The sequence below is a fragment of the Pseudorca crassidens genome, chromosome 14, assembly GCF_039906515.1.
Source record: "Pseudorca crassidens isolate mPseCra1 chromosome 14, mPseCra1.hap1, whole genome shotgun sequence".
Classification (NCBI taxonomy): domain Eukaryota; kingdom Metazoa; phylum Chordata; class Mammalia; order Artiodactyla; family Delphinidae; genus Pseudorca; species Pseudorca crassidens.
In genome coordinates this window covers 33,477,017-33,494,986 of record NC_090309.1, presented here as the reverse complement: position 1 = coordinate 33,494,986, position 17,970 = coordinate 33,477,017, and the positions used below count along the sequence as shown (strand labels likewise).

General features: G+C 39.6%; 2 protein-coding genes across 5 annotated transcripts in view; one reads left to right on the top strand and one right to left on the bottom strand.

Annotated features, from left to right (window-relative positions):
* Positions 1-10,365: 10,365 nt before the first annotated feature.
* FBXO48 (F-box protein 48) lies at positions 10,366-15,851 on the bottom strand. 4 transcript variants are annotated; one of them, XR_010934485.1, is made up of 5 exons: positions 15,737-15,835; positions 14,893-15,017; positions 13,188-13,529; positions 10,919-12,751; positions 10,366-10,691 (listed from the first exon to the last, which is right to left on the bottom strand). XR_010934485.1 is itself a non-coding variant. In XM_067704857.1 (5 exons), the coding sequence occupies exons 4-5, from the start codon at positions 13,491-13,493 to the stop codon at positions 12,590-12,592; spliced, it is 468 nt and encodes a 155-aa protein (XP_067560958.1). In that variant the 5' UTR covers positions 13,494-13,529; positions 14,893-15,017; positions 15,391-15,597; positions 15,737-15,834; the 3' UTR covers positions 10,366-12,589. The 4 variants fall into 4 exon arrangements, 3 of the variants coding, with proteins under 3 accessions (XP_067560958.1, XP_067560957.1, XP_067560956.1); XM_067704857.1 differs by adding an exon at positions 15,391-15,597 and having other exon boundaries at positions 10,366-12,751; positions 15,737-15,834; XM_067704856.1 differs by having other exon boundaries at positions 10,366-12,751; positions 15,741-15,851.
* Positions 15,852-16,039: 188 nt separating this feature from the next.
* Positions 16,040-17,970, top strand: part of APLF (aprataxin and PNKP like factor) — an 82,593-nt gene continuing 80,662 nt past the window's right edge. Inside the window, exon 1 of the mRNA XM_067704858.1 lies at positions 16,040-16,364. Within this exon, the coding sequence (XP_067560959.1) occupies positions 16,269-16,364 (96 nt within the window). The 5' untranslated portion in view covers positions 16,040-16,268. The remainder of the gene's footprint in view (positions 16,365-17,970) is intronic.

Below are 17,970 nucleotides of genomic sequence, written 5' to 3'. Positions count from 1 at the left end.
GTGTACTAATTAAAGGGAAAACGTATATATAAATATCAGAAAAAAAGGAAAATTCCATTTGCAAGTGATATAATAATACATCTGGAAAACCCAATACTGATATGAACAAAAGAATTCAGTAAGTTAGCAGGCTACAAAACTAACGTACAAAAATTAATAGTGTGTGTGCATTTGTGTGTGTGTATTTGTAACGGTAACCAATTAGAAGATAAAATAAGAGAAAATCCCATTTACAATAACAGCATAAAAGATAAAAATACTTGAAAAATAAACTTAAAAAGAAATGTCTAGGAAAAATGTAAAACATTCCTGAAAGACAAATTCCTTGGTCTTGGATAAGATAACTTGACATCAAAAAGATTGTAACTTACGCTTAATTTAACACTACTTCCATAAAATTCCAACAAGTATTTTTCTAGAAACTAGACAAATTGATTCTAAATTTGCATGGAAAAATGAACACACATATATAGGAAAATCTGTGGGAAAAAAGGGTCAGTGAGGAGAGATAACCCTGTTAAATACAAATACACTATAAATCCTCTATAACTAAAACAATACGGCATGAATAGATGGATAGATCAGGAACATAACTGAAAATTCAGAAATAGAACCAAGTAAACTTTATTAATGAGTAGAGTGGCATCTCAAATCACTGGGTTAAAGACAGATTTTATAAAAATGCTGTTAGGACAACTGCACAGCTATTTGGAAAAAAAATTTGGGATCCACAAGATACTTCATATTTCATACTTCAAATGACAAAATGAGCCAAAAATGCACTAGGAAAAAACCCCAAGTTAATTTATTCATAGTCTTGCTGTGGGGGGAAACTTTTAAAATACACTCATCGTCTAGATGCAATAGCAGAAAGAATCAACAAAATTGACTATGTTAATAGAAAGAAGTTTTCTGGAAAAAGCACTATAAGCAAAATCAAAAGACAAGTGACAAACTGGGAGAAATATAGCCGCAGCATATACCACAGATAAAGAGCTAACTTTCCCTATTTACAAAGCACTCAGAAGTCGAGAAAAGCAAAGATTCAGACACACCAAAAATATAAGCACCTTTAAACACATGAACTTTGTTTTGACAAGAGAAATGCAAATCAAATCTACAGTGAGAAAGTTCTTTCAGCTTTACTGTATGTTTGAAAAAGTTCATAATAAATCATTGCAAAAAGCTACATGAAGATATCATTTCCTACTAACAGATTGCGAGCGTTCAAAAGCTTGAAATCATACTTCTGTGATCAACGTAGTGAAATTTGGATCTGAGCTGGGGGTATTAGATGATATATTATTGTATGAAAGTTAAATTTCTTGGGTGTGATTATGGGGCTGTGATTTTGTAGGAGTGCGTATGTGTGTGTCCTGAGGAAAAACGTACTGTAGTATTTATGGGTAAAACATGAGGCCTGAAAACCTACTTTCAAATACTTCAGCTCAGCGGAAGTGGTATGTATTTTTATCATAGACCAGTTCTATATCAGGGACATTTGGCAAAGTGTGGAGACAGTTTTGTGTCACTACTTGGGAAGGGGTACTCCAGGCATCTAATGAGTAGAGGCCAGAGATGCTGTTAAACATCCTACAAAGTACAGGACAGCCCCCTAAAGAACCCATAATGTCAATAGTGCCAAGGTTTTGAAACCTGGTATAGATAAAGCAGATGTGGCTAAAGTTAACGACTGGATAATCTAGGTGATTGTATCATTATCTTATTCTTTCAACTCTCTGTATGTTTGAATTTTTTCAACAAAACAATTAGGGAAAAGGTAACTTTCATAAATATATAATAAAAGAAGTCTAGGAGAGAAAAAAGAAGCTGAACTGATTAAAACAATAGGCCACACGTGGAAAAACAATGGTAAAAATTCTTTTATTATTATTATTCTTATGAGAATAAAGAAAAGACAGAAAATTCTGCCTAATCTACTTATTGGCAACAAAACCCACAAGACATCACATTAAGTTGAGAAAATTTCAAATGTGATTTTTAGAAAACTTCTTTTATGAGTTTATGTAAAGATTTTCTCCCAGGCTTTCACTGATGATCAAATAGATAATTTTGTCCTATTAAAACGAAATCAAAACAAGCAGATTGGGAAACCAGCAGTCGGTTTCTTCTCTACGTGGCTCAGAAGACCCATAGCTGAAAAACAGGCCTTAGAAAATGGATATTAAAAAAATTTTCCTTGACAAGTTAATGTTTATGGTAACACAGCATAATTGGTGTGGTTTGCAAACCTCTAGTTTTATCTTATTTTACCATCCATTCTGCCTGACTGTCAGGGACTAGGGAGGTGTTGGAAAAATGTGAAATGGGTTTATTAAAAAAGTGGGTTTATTTATAGTAGGGCCGAATACAAAAATGCTGAGCTTTAATCAGACCTGACTTGCATCCTTCATTTGTACTATGACTTTCTTTGGTCTCGTTTCAGTCTCTGTTGTTCTTAATCTTTCTTCCTTTTCCCGGATTGTTTTATTGTGTAGAGTAATAATAGAATGAGTTGATTTTTTGGTAACACTTTGCACTGTACTTTCCACTCCCAGTGAGTCTTATTTCTCTGCTGCTCTCCACCTGTGAAGGCAGGCCTCCAGAACTTTGTGGGGAGAGTGGATTTGGCTAAGAACAAAGGAGTCAGAGCTGCCTTGAATTTCAAAAGACTAAAAGAAAAAAAAAAAAGCACAGAGGAAACAAAGGTTTTCTTAGTCAGGCTTTCAATGCAAAGACCCAGGCACTTGAGAAGGGTGTTCTGAATTCCGAAAGATTCACTTTAAATAAATCTAGAACAGTGTTTACTAAGTGAACTACCATAAAATAGGAAGGATGCAAGATACAACTAAAGTTCAGCATTCCCACTCAAAAAGCAATTGAGATGTTTGCCTGTTGGTGGAAAGAAGAAAATCAGAGAAGACTAAAGGATGTCTATATGGGGCGCCTCTGAGAGTCCTGCTCATACATTCCCTGAGAGTGGAACCCCCAATCCCAGACATGTTTGAGGGATTTCACGGCAGAACATTCTATATTTCTCCAAAAACCTGGGAGAACTCCTGTGTCCTATAACAGCATGAGGCAGCAGCAGGGGAGTGGAAAGGGGCACGCTGCGGGTCCGTAGGCAGAGTGGGCCTGAGAAGAGGCTGGGTTACCTTACAGGGTCATGGCTTCGTCAGCAACCATTTTGTGTTCATTGAGGGGTGTGGAGTTGGGAGGGGGGACGGGACATGCTGTGAGACCTAACCTTGCCTATTAAACGTTCTCCAGTCATTTCCAGGTTAACTCAGGCTCAGCACCTTACTCCGTCTTTCAGGGTTAGGGTTGCCAGGGAAAAAACAGATGCCTAGTTAAATTTGGATTTCAGATAAAAAAATGAACAATTTATGTTCTAGTGTAAGTGTATCCTATTCAGTATAGTAAAATGATTTGTTGTTTATCTAAAATAAAAATTTAACTGGGCACCTTGTGTTTTTATTTGCTAAATCTGGCAATCCTATTTGGAGTTCCTCTTTCCTTTTTCCTTTCTCCTTCCCCTTTCCTGGCATCCAGGCAGAGCAGGAAGCTTGAGTAACAGCGTCAAGGGCAAAGCCTGTGGTTGCCCTGCGAGCCAAGTGAGGCCTTCACTTCTAACAGCCTCCTGAAAGGCCTCTTGCCTTGTGGGCAGTAGCTTTTCCTCACACTGTATCCTTTGTCCCTGTAATTTGCAGCCTCTTCTCTGGGAGTGATCAGGGCTCAGGGCATGGGTGTCCTCCCACTGCTGCCTTTGGCCCACTGCAAATCTTACTGCACTGATGGTGCTGTAAGAACTCTGTGGCATTCTCTATTTGGCTCCTGGTTTCGGTTGTCAATCCCAGGGTTCTACTTTGGGGTCCTTTTGCCTTATTTTTCAGCTACTTCTATAGCCCTCTCATAGAGCATGGGATCCTTTTCAATGGTCTCCTGCATGTCCCACTGAGCTGAGGAAACTTGAGGGTTACTTCTCTCTCTCCATTGCTTCTGGAAGTCCAATTATAAATATACTAAGGTTTTGTATTCTGACTCATAATCTCTAAATCCTTTTTTTAAAAAATAATTTTTTTCTCTGTGCTTTGGCTCAAAACATTTTCCTATTGTTCTATTTCTCAGTTCACAAATGTCTTTTTTCTGCAGTGTTCTAATCTGCCATTAAACCAACATACTGAGTTTTCCTGTCTGCTGTTAATACTTTTTAGTTCTAGAACTTCCATTTAGTTCTTTTTTATTCTAGAATTTTCTGGTAAAATTCTTCATTGTTATCTCTTTTCTTCCATTTACTTGGACTTATTAAATATAGTTATTGTGAAGTCCTTGTTGGCAAACTCCACTAATTCCCTTTGACTTGGGTCCTTTCTCTTGACTTTCCATCATTTAATTCTGTCTTTTAGTATGCCTGGTAACTTTTTATTGTATGTAGACATTGTATATTATAACCTATAGAGGCTCCAAGTGATATTATCTTCCTCTAAAGAGGAAGTGTCTTCTGCTAGGCCCAGGGGTTTGCTCATCTTAATCAAATTAGATTTAGCTGAATTGAGGCTGCAGACTTTTTTGTGGAGCCCTCCAGGGGTTTAAACTGAGAACCTGGATGCTCACCTGGGCCCCTCTGTCGGGTGGACCCCAACTCTAATTAGTTTCCTTGGCAGTGTGAGACCGTGTGAAAACTCTGCTCTGTTTCTCAGAGGCTCTCTGCTTAGCTTCTTAACCTCCAATTCTGCAGAGCTTCAGAGTTTGGCAAATGTCTTAAGACTTAGCTCTCCGCCTCTCCCTTCTGGTTGAGCCTTCAAGTCTCCAATTTTTTCTCTTCAGTCCTCTTGAGACCACCCACAGCTCTGCTAGATCCCCTGCCTCCTCTGCCAAGGTCCTCTATCTTAACAAAGTCCAGATTCTCAGTTTTTTTGCATCACACCAATTGCCAAATGTTTTCAGGGAAAAGAAAACTGCAGAATATCAACTTACCTCTCCAGGTCCATCCTTCTCCAGAATCTTGGTCCCTCTAGCTCTGGTTGCTTTGGCAACTCTCCATTACCTTTCTATTGATGTTTTCTGTTTTATGTCTTTTCTACTTATTTGAGGCAGTAGCATTGCTCTTATATATCATTATTATATTTTTTGTGTTTTTTCTATCAATTGCTGACAGAGGTGTGATAAAATGTCCTACTGTGATTATGGATTCTTCTACTTGTTCTTGTAGTTAATTTTTATTTCTATATTTTCATGCTGTATTATTAAATTCATACAAATAGAAAAGACAATCTTCATGGTGAATTGTGTTTTTTATAATTGTATAGTTTTGTAAAAAATACTCGTTACATATTTTTCCTTAAAGTTTAATTTGTCTGACATTAGATACATCAACTTTTCTCTTTTGTCAGTGTTTGCATAGCATATAGTTTTCCATCCTTCTACTTAACATTTTTTTATATCCTTAAGTTTTGATGTGTCTCTTGTAAAATGAATGTAGTTGAAAACAAGTCCCCCTAAAACTGAGTTCCTCTGCTGAGTTTATGATTAACCTCTCTATACAAAACTTTACTCCCTGTCTTGTCCCACACCTGTTCCCCTCAAGATTGAGGAGTACCAAAGAAAAGGGGAATGAAACTGAGCAGGACACTTTGGGGCCCTCCTGGGTACAAAAGACCTTCTGTGTCCCCTGTTTCTTGTTTGTAGAAAAAAACTTTAGTCTCCTAGGCCTTCCCTGAGTTCTAAAGAGCAGGCACAGGCAGTTACTAATTAGGGAAGTGAGGGAATGCAGAAACAAAGGAAAAGCAGTTAAACAAGAAAAGCAATGACAATAATTCAGCAATAAAACAGAGTCCTAGTTCCTTCTCAAAGGATATGATAGATATCATAATCTATCAGATATTATAGATATCTAGATACCTACAAAATCTGATAGATATGGATATTTTTACGTTGTACTTCAGGAACTAAGGCTCCCCTCCCTCACTCAGGTGGAGGATGGTACTCCAGAGTGGTTGGAACCAGAAAGTTGATGATTAAGATTTCTGAAAACCACCCTGTTACTCCACCACAAACGAATCAGAAGAAATTCATGCATCCTGAAACCCTCAACCCCAAATGTTGCCTTTAAAAGTGCTTCTCAGAAAGCCATCAGGGAGTTTGGGTCTTTTGAGCATGAGCTGCCTGTACTCCTTGCTTGGCACCTGAAATAAATGCTGTATTTTCTTTCACCACAACCTGGTGTCAGTAAATTGGCTTTGCTGTGCATCAGGCAAACAGACTCAAGTTCAGTTTGGTAACACAGTTAAAATAAAAAATCCAGTCTAATATCTTTGTCTTTCCATTGCAGATTTTATTATTGCCTTATACTTGGCATTCATTGAGATTTGTCCACATATTTACCACTTTTCTTGCTTTCTATTCGTTCCTGTATTCCAACCAGATTAAATTTGGGAACATATTCTTTTTACCTTTTCAATATATACTTTAGTTCAAGTCCATTCATGAAGAACTCTCCCAGTTTTTGTTTTCCTGAGCATGTCTTTGCTTCAATTTTCTTCTTGAAAAGTATTTCCTCTGGGTACGGAATTCTCAGTTGGTACTTTTCTTCTTTGGAAAGCTTTTTGAAGATAACAACCTTTTGTTCTTGTTAAGAAGAAATCATTCAATTATTATTCATCCAATGGTAGTTTGTCCTTTTTCTTTGACTGCTTTCATTTTTCCCTTTGTCCTTACTTTTCAGCATATTTAGCTTAAGAGGGGGTATATATTTTATTTAGCATGTTTGCAGACTGTATGGCTTCTTGAATCTGTGACTTAAGGTCTTTCAAAAATTTGGGGAAGTTCTTAGCTGTCATTGCTTCAAAATTGCTTCTACCTCATTCTATCTCTCCTTGTCTTTTTGAACTCTAATTACACATGTATAGAGCTTCTCACTTCATTATAAATGTTTTTCCACTATTCTCTTTTCTGTATTTTTCATCCTTTCTTTCTTTTTGCCTCATTCTGGATATTTTCTTTGTACTTATCTTCAGATTCATTAACACTTTCTCCTCTCTTAGCTGTGCTTAATCTGCTGTTAAATCCATCTATTGCTTTCTTAGTATGTCATTTTACTTTTTACTTGTATAATTCCCATTTGGCTCTTTTTATTATTTTTATTTCTCTGATGAAATTCTCAACTTGCTTTTTATGTCATTGGTTACCTCAAGCTTTGTTATTTTGGAGACTGCATCTGATAATTCCAACTGTGGGTCTTTTCCATTGTGTTTTTCTCTTTGATTTTATTCATTGTAATGTCTCCTCATGTGTGTGTGTGTGTGTGAGTGTGTGTGTGTGTGTGTGTGTGTGTGTGTATGCACATCAGACACTGATTTTTTAAAATGCTTATAGAGATAATATAAAGTCTAAAATGTTGATATGTTTCTCCAGGGAGGACTTTTTTTTTTTTTGCTTCTGCCAGGTGTCTAGGGCATTATTCTTCTGGGATCCTCTCATTGCAGTTTCAGAGGTTGAGATGTTTTGAAGGTGCATGGTTTTCCTGTGAGGTACTATGTACTTCCAGGTCACTTCCATTCCTAGGATGCTGTCCTTCTAGGTCCCAAACCACAAGAAGGTAGATTACTAAGGAGAGGGGTTGCTGGTTCCCTTTCTCTTAGTGAATCCTAGATTCTGCTCATTGTCCTCGTGGCCTTGCAGGCTTTCAAAATCTACTTAATCTCTCAGTTGCTCCTGCAGAAACTGGCAAATGCTTCATGGCAAGATTAACCTCAATTATTGACTTACCTCTTTGGTTCTCTTTCTTTCCCCAGAAACTGGTCCAGTATTTCTTTTCTATCTTATTAGCTCTGGGATGCCTTCAAATAGATTAATTTCCCCCCCAGGTTTTCGAGTTGTCCTGAGTAGGATATCTTGTCAGAATTATCTGTTCTGCCATTAGTAGAAATGTAAGTTCTATATATTTAATATTAATTTCCCATAGATTCTCTTTATACTTGTAATGGGAGATGCTTCATGTTAGTCTTAGTCTGTCATGTTGTCTCAACATAAGAACAAAGTGCTGAATTTATAAAAGACACTTTACTCTAGTGGTTAAAAGCTTGTTCTCTGAAATCAGAGATTTGTGTTTAAATAGTAGGTTTTCATTTTCTTTTTATACTTACGTTTTAGATTACCTGGCAAAGAACTTGGTGATGATTTCCTATGCTGTTTAAAAATCTAATTAATTGTGAAGATGAAATTATAAAGTATTTAGCATAGGGCAGCCATGGGGGAATAATCTAGAAACACGTTGTTGAAAAAAGAAATCTTAGCTCCAGGGAAAAAATAACACTTTAAATAGAGAGATTTGGTGATTATCATCTCAAGCAAATGATCAGATTACCCTCTCACATTGTAAAGTGATCGGATATTATGTGCTTCTTAATGTAGTACAATAAGAAGTATATTACATCACCTATGTAGTCTAATTGCTGAATGTGTTTTACCTGAATCAGATCATAAAGGGAGAATAAGACAAATCAATTACAGAACATTCTATAAGATAACCAGTCTGAATTCTTAAAAAAAATCAAAAACAAAAAACAAGTCAATATCCTGAAAAAAAAAATCAAAGGGCAGGGAGATGCTTCTGGTTAAAAGAGATTAAAGGAACATAAAAAACGATATGCATATGTAAACCTTGTCTGGATCTTGAATTGGGGAAAAAAAATCTATAAAAGATATTTTTGGAACCATTGGGTAAATTTAAATAGGGATTGTAAATTAGATGATATTATTGAATTAATATAAAAAAATAGATGTGCTGGGCTTCCCTGGTGGCACAGGCGTTGAGAGTCCGCCTGCCGATGCAGGGGACATGGGTTCGTGCCCCGGTCTGGGAGGATCCCACATGCCGCGGAGCAGCTGGTCCCAGGAGCCATGGCCGCTGAGCCTGAGCGTCTGGAGCCTGTGCTCCACAACAGGAGAGGCCACAGCAGTGAGAGGCCCGCGTACTGCAAAAAAAAAAAAAAAAAAAAAAAAAATGTGCTAATGAAATTGTACTTAGGAGACTGTACTTATACTTAGGAGATGCATGCTGAAGTATTTAGGAGTGAAGTATCATGTCTGCAACTTATTTTCAAATGTTTCAGCAAAAATAAATAATAAATGTGGAAACGTTAACAACTGGTATATCTAGGTGAAGATATACATGTAAGAGTTTTTTGATGTATCTGTGGGGAGGAAGGTGATCTCCACGTCTTACTCTTCCACTATCTTGAAGCTCCTCCCATGTAAGAGTTTTTTTGTCATGTATTATTACTTTTCTGGGGGTTTGAAATTTTTCAAAATAAAAAGTTGAAGGAACATTCTTGGCTCTTTCATTTGAGTTACTTGTTCTCAGATTAGTTTTTATTTGTTCAAAATAAAAATTTAATGAGCACCTACTATGTATTATTCTTACAGGTGCTGAGGAGTGGGGTTGAACTAGACAGATAAGATCATTCTCTAATCTTCAGTTCCTTCATGCATAAAATGGATATAGAGTTAGAGTACCCCCCACCTAAGCACAATGCTTGGGGCAGAGTAGGCATTCAATAAATGTTGGCTATTGTAATTAATCAACTTTGTCCATTGTTGACCTAATTTCATCCATTTGATGGTTTTGTTCTTTCAACTCTACTTTAAATAAAAATGTGTGATCTTCCATCTTATATATTCTTCCCAAGCCATTTCCTAGTGTTAATACTCATCTTATTTTTGTTAATATTATTAGGGCACTGGAAGTTTTGGAGAGAAGATATCATGTAAAGTCAAAGCAAAGATGAAATTAAACTGGTTAGGGGTATATTTTTCAAATTAGGCTTCTATACATGACTATTCTAAGGTCTAAAGTTTATATTCCCATAGATTTTATTAATGATTATCCTGGTTTAAGATTGGGTTATAAACTAGAAGCAACTAAGGAAAGGTTTCTAAAAACAAACAAAGAAACTAGGTCTTGAGCTGATCAAACATTATACAACATTGGAAATTCTTTAATCCTCTATCCCCAATAACCTTAACTCTTTTTACAAACTGTGCATATGTTAACATGTTATTTATCTCTGAGTGAAAGCACTCCTTCCTTTCATTCTACTCCACACACACATGTCCTCAGATGCCAATGGCTTGGTCTGATAAATGTACAATTCATTCTAAGCCCATTCTGTAAATTTGTCATTAAGTTCCAAAACTTTCCTTTCAGTGTAGACTGTGATCATAGTTTATAACTTATTATACATAGAATTATTTTAGTGGTATAATACTAAAACAAAAACCAAACTAAAGAGTATTCATATAACAAAATAATACTTAAGACTCATTGGGGTGACCCAATAATTAAAAATAAGTGAAACTTTTGGGTGAAGTTTATTTGCAAGTGTTTATTCAAAGAATTTAAAAAAATATTTCAACTTTTCCTATTTTTCTCTTACAGCTTTTGAGAAAACAAGAATAATTCTTCATATATTAGCATTAATATTAAGCATCCCATATATCTTATAGGTTGTACATTGCATTTCAATACAATCTTATCCACTAACAATATGTTAAATTATTTTTATTTTACATTCTGGGTAGGATTAAGATAAATAATATAGAAATAATTTAACAAATCTTTATGGAACTATGTTCCAGGTTTGGGAACACAAAAATAAATAAATGGACCCTGCTATTAAGAAGCTCACAGCCTTGGGCTTCCCTGGTGGCACAGTGGTTGAGAGTCCGCCTGCCGATGCAGGGGACACGGGTTCGTGCCCCGGTCTGGGAAGATCCCACATGCCACGGAGCGGCTGGGCCCGTGAGCCATGGCTGCTGAGCCTGCGCGTCCGGAGCCTGTGCTCCACAACGGGAGAGGCCACAACAGTGAGAGGCCCGCGTACCGCAAAAAAAAAAAAAAAAAAAAGAAGCTCACAGCCTAAAAGGGGAGATAGACAGAAAAAACAGACAATTTAATGTAGTATGCAGCTTTGAGAACAGTATGTGCAAAGAACTAGGGGAACCTTAAGAGGGTCACTTAATCCAGAATGGTAGAAGTTTGAGATGGTTTCCAGGTCGGGATGACATATTTTACAAAAGAATTTGCCAAGAAAAGAAGTAATGGTGGGTGAGAAGAAGAACATTCCTATAGCAGGGATGACTGAATAGTCCTAGGGACTGGACTGCCTGATCTTCAAGGCCCCTTCCAACCCCAAGAAGACAGTAGGAGACAATCAATCATCATCTACTTGATCCAACAAAGGGAATTTGTATAGAGTGGGGCACCTTCCTGATATTTGCCTATTCGTGGAATACCGATTTCCTGGACTCATTTTCTCATGCTATAGAGCACCATTTAAGAAGAAAATCCCATGCTAACTAAAGGTTTTGTAGACACTTTACCTATGGTGCTGATCACAGATTCAGAATGAAGAATCTGGAATAGTGAATATTATATCATCTACTTTTAAGAAAAAGAGAATAAAAGTTAAAGACTCCTATAAAGCTCTAAACTTCAACAAAGTATACAGGTTTCTCGAAAATGGTATTTTTCTTTCTCTTCAGTGTGCAGAAAACAGAAAGGAGCCGGTCCTTTGTCTTGGTTATCTACAAGGAGTACACTAGATGGTGCTATAAGGCTGTCAAAAAGAAGGTAAGTTTCACCAGGAAAAATAGTGTGGAGGTTCTGATGGCCGTTTTGTGTGCTGAAAACTTTCCATATATTTTCAGTCCCTGAGAGCAATTCTAGGTTTGTAGGCAAGTAACGGGAATCTTAATCTCACAAGTTTTAGCCCTCTGGTCAGATTCATTTTAAATTAAACCACAAGTTTAACACAAAATGGTTTCAGTGTTAGACGATTCAATCTGATTCCACTGAAATGGAAATTTTAAAGTTATTGAAATACAAATTTATTATACATTTAAACATATTGCTATTAATTTCATTTAGGGAGTCTCCCCATGAGTCTAGTTATGTCTACTAATTAATAAATCTCTAGGGCTTCCCTGGTGGCACAGTGGTTGAGAGTCCACCTGCCCTTGCAGAGGACACGGGTTCGCGCCCCGGTCCAGGAAGATCCCACATGCCGTGGAGTGGCTGGGCCCGTGAGCCATGGCCGCTGAGCCTGTGCGTCCGGAGCCTGTGCTCCGCAACGGGAGAGGCCACAACAGTGAGAGGCCCGCGTACCGCAAAAAAAAAAAAAAAAAAAATCTCTAAGTCAGTTTCTTCAAATGGTTTCCTGAATTTTCAAATTATCATTAAGCAGAAAATACCAATCAAACTCTCTTATCATTAAAGTACTGCAACAGAGTAACACAAATACATGAAACAATACATTTTGAAATCACTCTATCAGTATAGTTTTTTTACATAAATAGCATTTCATGATTTTTCCACATTACAATAAAACCAGAAACGTATTTTTAACTAAAGTGAAAAATAAAATCAAAGCTATATTTTTATAATATGTTCTACTTAGTTTTCTTTTAAATGTTAAATAGTAAAAAGGCAAACAAAAAAATGGACGGCTAAAGATATACCTTTTATAAACTAAGAGTCACTTTAGTTTTAAACTCTCAAAGTTAGGAGATCTGTGTGTGATTCTTCTGCTTATCTTTCCAGTTCTGCTTCTAGAATTTCCCCCCATGTGTCTGCATCCATTGGGTACATGATTTTTTCTGGTAGGCTGATAGGAGAACATATGTTGCTATATCTGCCACTTAGCCATTCATGTTTCACTTTACTCTTCTGGTAATTCCTCAGTAGTATTACCTGAAAGAGGTAAACCACCATTGTTAAAGAAGGTAGTCAGTGGTTGGTGAGTGAGTTTGTTTGAAACTAGAGAAGCTGATTGAGAGGGCTGAAAAGATTATTTACATCGATATACACATATACTAATAAGTGTGTGTGTGTGTACAGAACAGAGTGACTCACAGAGTCTCCCGGGGGTTTTGGATAAGGTAAAGTGAAATGAAGTAGCTATTGTGGTTAACAGAGGTAAATGCCCCCAAAATGTAAAAAGATGGATGGGAGATAGCGTGGTTTGCAGGAAAAGAATGATAAAATTCAACTTTAACTCCCAAAGCCAACAAACTCTGTATGTCCTTCTGGATATGAAATCCTCCCTCTTCCAAGCAGAAGGTAGGCTTGGGCTCAAACTGACCACCATATTGTCAAGAACACTGCAGACTCCATAGGTTAAACTTACCCTCCAGGGATAACCACTCTCTAGATCATCATCTATCTCTCTTTGGCATACAGCTCTCACAGTCAGGCAATGAGGTTTCCACAAGGCATCGCTGTGTCTTATTGTGTGATTCCAGCTCCTGCACGTCACTGAAGCCCTGCACAAACTCCAGATGTCCAGCTGACTGAAAATTTTAAAAGTAACTTCTGGAGGCAGCAGTTCAACAAAGTTATTCTGACGCTCTTTCTTTTCCTTCTCAGCATCCGCAGAGTTCAATTCTAGGTCAGAAACCCTTGAACTGTGGTTCCTCTTGGAGTTTTTCTTCATAGCTTGATGTTTTAGTGAATTATCCTCATAAGTAAGCTAAAAGGCAAAAGTTAAAAAGACTCACTCCCTTTAGATCAGACTATAGATCCTACTCTGAGCCAGATACTTTCTGGGGGTGATTTAATGAACTTTAACTTTCTTGACTTGAGCTTCTCAGTCTGTAAAATGGGGCCAATGATGCTTCTCTGGGGTGTGTTCTTGCAAGCATAAACAGGGATAATGTGTAAAACATCTAGCCCCACATCTGAATTGCATGTGGGAGGCACCCAACACATGTTACTTCCTTTCTTCTTTTTAGACATTTTTGGTAAATGGGTTTGTTTCTAAATATTTGGGTTTTTTTTACTCCCAACGAACATTATCTTAAAAAAGAGAAGTGATTCTTCACAGTCAGACTATAATTTATTTTTAGCAGTAGAAACGAATATTGTGAGAACACATTTGATTCCAAGTACTGATTGAAAATACTTTTGAAAAGTATTCGATTCTATTTAACTCATTAATATTTGTCTGTGGGAACCAATGCCTTGTCATTAAATTCTTCATCTACAGTTTGTGACTTAATCATAAACTTGATCAACTTTTAGTAGTTTATATAAGAATTGTTTATCTACTTACATCTAATGGGTAGGTGCTCACATTTGACACAAATACTAACTGGAATAGACAAGAAGTTGAGGTCTGGGTTATACTGACAAAATTTCAAATATTCAATAAGAGTAGTGTTTTAGAAATGGCTTTTATTTATTTATTCTTGGCTGTGTTGGGTCTTTGTTTCTGTGCGAGGGCTTTCTCTAGTTGCAGCGAGCGGGGGCCACTCTTCATCGCGGTGCGTGGGCCTCTCACTGTCATGGCCTCTCTTGTTGCGGAGCACAGGCTCCAGACGCGCAGGCTCAGTAGTCGTGACTCACAGGCCCAGTTGCTCCGCGGCATGTGGGATCTTCCCAGGCTAGGGCTCGAACCCATGTCCCCTGCATTGGCAGGCAGATTCGCAACCACTGCGCCACCAGGGAAGCCCCCAGAAATGGCTTTTTGAAGCTACACTACATGCATAGTCAATTATGAATTAAGATAACAGTCACTGAGGCCATCAAGCAACAGTGACTAACAACTATAAACAATGTTTATAACTCATCGAGGTATAGCACGTGACTAAAAATTTAAAGTCCAGTTTCAGCTGATTTACCTAAGGTGCATGGTGCAGGCTTCTGAAATCAGTTGGAAGCATGGAGCTATTTTGGCATATAAAGACAGTTCATATTTACTTAAAATCAGTTTATTCCATTTTGCACTTCCTTTTATAATGAGGGGTGGCATCACAGGAGAGGTTTCAGATACAGCTAAATACTTCTTCTAGCTCAGCTAATGACAAATTCCCCTTTCCAGATGTGCTACTCACCTATATGTTTCTGTACTTGCCAAGACCACATACGCTCCCATTCATTTGGTGGTTTATGATCCACATTAGCTCTGGTGGTTAGGATTTTAATGTCTGAGTTCAGCAGAGGACTTCCTCTTGAGAGTCTGGGTAAGTAAGAAAGCAAACTGGTAAAAACAAGTTCATGAGTCAAGTTTTTGTCACCCCACCCTCCTGCCCCATTAATACAAACCAAAGCCAAACTACTCTATCTCATATTAGGAAAAAGTTACTGTGCATTTAAATGCACATTTGTTACTTCTCCCAAGATCTCACTGGGGATGAAATGCGTCCTGCCTTTACAGTTATACCACAGGAGGCAGATGAAAGCTTTTGAATTTAACAGATGGGGGTGCCTTGGTGAGGTTCCTAAAATCCCACTAGGCATTCTTCTTCTTTTAAGTCCGGTTTTGCCTGGATGCCTAGAAACCTATCCTGTTCTGCCCCTTCTTCTTTCTGAACCAAACTTTGCTGAATTACCTCTCTAGTTAGGTGACAGATCGCCCCTCTTTCGGGTGTCACACGGAGGGAGGGATCGGAAGGCAGCGCAGACGCCCGGCTCTCGGGGAGCCCTCACCCCCTGCGGACCCCGCAGGTCGGACGGAATGACCCCACGTCCTTTCTGAGCCACCCTCCTGGCGTGTCCCGCCCAGACTGCATTTGCCGGAGTCCAAACCATACGGGGCACTGACAAGTAAACAATAACAACCGTCAGCACCAAATGTCACAGCAGCTCCGGCCGGCTAAGCGGACGCTTGTGCTAGCGCCAGGGCCGCGCCCCCAAGCACGCCCGCCCAAAGTCAGCCGGAAGCGAAGACCCTCCTACCTACCGGGCCTTGGCGACCTCTCCTTCAACGATTTAAACCTTCCGGACTTCGAACCCTGCCCCTTCAAGTCCCTCACGTCCAGCCCACTCTAGCCCCGCCTTGCTGACTAGTATTTCGCACAGGCGCAGAGAGGAGCGCGCATTGCTTCTTGGGATTGATAGTTTTCCCAGGGCGTCTCAGCTCGGCAAGCGAGGAGAAGTGGAGGCGCCACGGACTACAAGGACCGGTGTCCTCCGAGACAGGTGGGCGGTGAGAAGGGCTGGGGGGGTTTAACCGGGGCTTTTAAACAATAGTTTGGAGGCGGCGTGAAGGGGGAAATCCCTGAGCTAGTCACTGGTCTGAGTGGAGGGGCGGGACTCCGTACCCGCGCTGGGGCCCCAGCTCCGCGCGGCCTGGTCACACTCAGGGGCAGTCTTTGCTCCACCTCCCCCTGTGTTTTCCGGGGGCCTGCGTAGGCCCGGCGCCCGTCCATGGAAGGCGGAAACGGCTGCGGGGTCCGGCTCCTCGCGAAGGGGTCTAATCCTCGCGGCCATGTCCCGGGTCTTCGAGCTGCAGCCGCAGGACGGCGGCCCCCGGGTGGCCCTGGCGCCGGGGGAGACGGTGGTCGGCCGCGGGCCGCTGCTGGGAGTAAGTGTGGCGGAGGCTCGGCGGCCCCGGAGAGCCGCGAGATCCTGGCCGGCTCTTGAGGCCCTACTCGGGGTCCTGCGCCTATTCCCCACGGCGCCGGCCTGGCCTATGTGTATTTTAGAAGTTTGGGGGCAGCACGTTTTTCAGTCAACTTGACTTGGGTTATCATCATTATAATCTTACCCGGGGGTCGGCAAACTGTGGCTCTGGCTCCAAATCCAGCCTGCTTTTGTTTGGACCCACATACTAAGAATGATTCTCAAATTTTAAACTGTAAAACGTAAACAAAAAATCCATGTTAAGCTTTTCAGGGAGAATAATTGCTCTGAGGGTTGGGGATATTGCCTCTTGGCTTGGTAAGCCACAGTGTTTACAGTAGTTTCTGGCCCTTTACAGAAAAGGCTTGCCAACCTCTGATATTAGCTTTTCTAGAATAATTTCTTTTAAGCTTTGGCTCCTTTGGTGGTACTGTGTCGGCTTTACTTTTATTGTAGTAGCCTTTTTCAGCAACAGTGGCTCACCCTTCTGTAGTGTGTAGTATTCCAGGCATTGATCTAAGGACTTTACCTATACCAACTTCTTAATCCTTTCCAAACCCTATGAATTAGGTGCTCTTATTATCTTCATTGTTCAGATGAGAAAATTGAGCTATGGATTGGTTATTTAAAGGGCACACACAGCTTTTGGACGCAGAGTGCCATTGGGCTACGTATTCTTCCTCTGGGATGTTTAGGAGTTAGAAAACTTGCCTGTACCATTCTGGAATTTTGTAGATCTCATCCTAAATACATATATATTGTTTTCTCAACATTCAGCATGTCTTGTTTAGCGCCTGCTTTGCGCAGCATGTCGTGCAGACCCTAGCACTGCGGGGCACACAGGGATGAATGGGTCCTTGCCCTCCAGTTTTCTCTTGGACTGTCCCGACACACCTGTGTCAGTGAGCCAATACCAGGGAGTAAGGAGTGTTGTCTGTTACCCTGGTTAACCTCCAGTGTCTAAATAGAACCATAGGTATTAGCCTTAGGACTCCTCTCCAAGCAGGAAAAGGAGTGGTGGTTCAAGGTGGTGATGGGGAAGTCAGTTCTAAAGGGGTGTGAGTGTATGTGTGCGTACATATATGTGTATGTGGTAAGATTTTTGAGAAAGTTCCAAGTTCACTTGCTGGTTTGTTTGTAGGGTTTTTTGTTTTTACTTAAATGTTTGTTATTTTTCTTCAAAGTTTATTAACCTGTACAAACGTTTGGTGGAACTGTCTGGAGGTTTCCTCCCTCCCTTCCTCCCTTCTTTCCGTCCTTCCTTTCTTCCTTCCTTCCCCTTTTCGTCCCTCCTCCCCTCCCTCCCCCTATTTTTCTCTCTCTCTCACTTTATCTCAGTTAGAAACAGAGTATGTGCTTCATCTAGAAATGTTATGTCTGATTACTAATGAGTTTTAATTTCCTTAACATACTGTATCACTAACACCGAGTGCTGAGGATCCGGTTAAATGATGGATGAATTTTAGGCCTCTGTTTTATAAACTTGACATCGGGTCACAGACCGATTCATTATTTGTAGCTTGATCTTTGTGTTATAGGCTTGCTAATGCGAGAGGAGCCTATTCGGT

Bases quoted from the DNA above. Each gene is read 5' to 3' on its own strand.
- FBXO48 (XM_067704856.1), bottom strand. From the start codon at position 13,493: ATGAAGAAAAACTCCAAGAGGAACCACAGTTCAAGGGTTTCTGACCTA. The intron at 12,752-13,187 runs GTAAGTTTAACC...TACCTCTTTCAG, and splicing joins AGAGTGGTTATCCCTGGAGG to GTAATACTACTGAGGAATTA.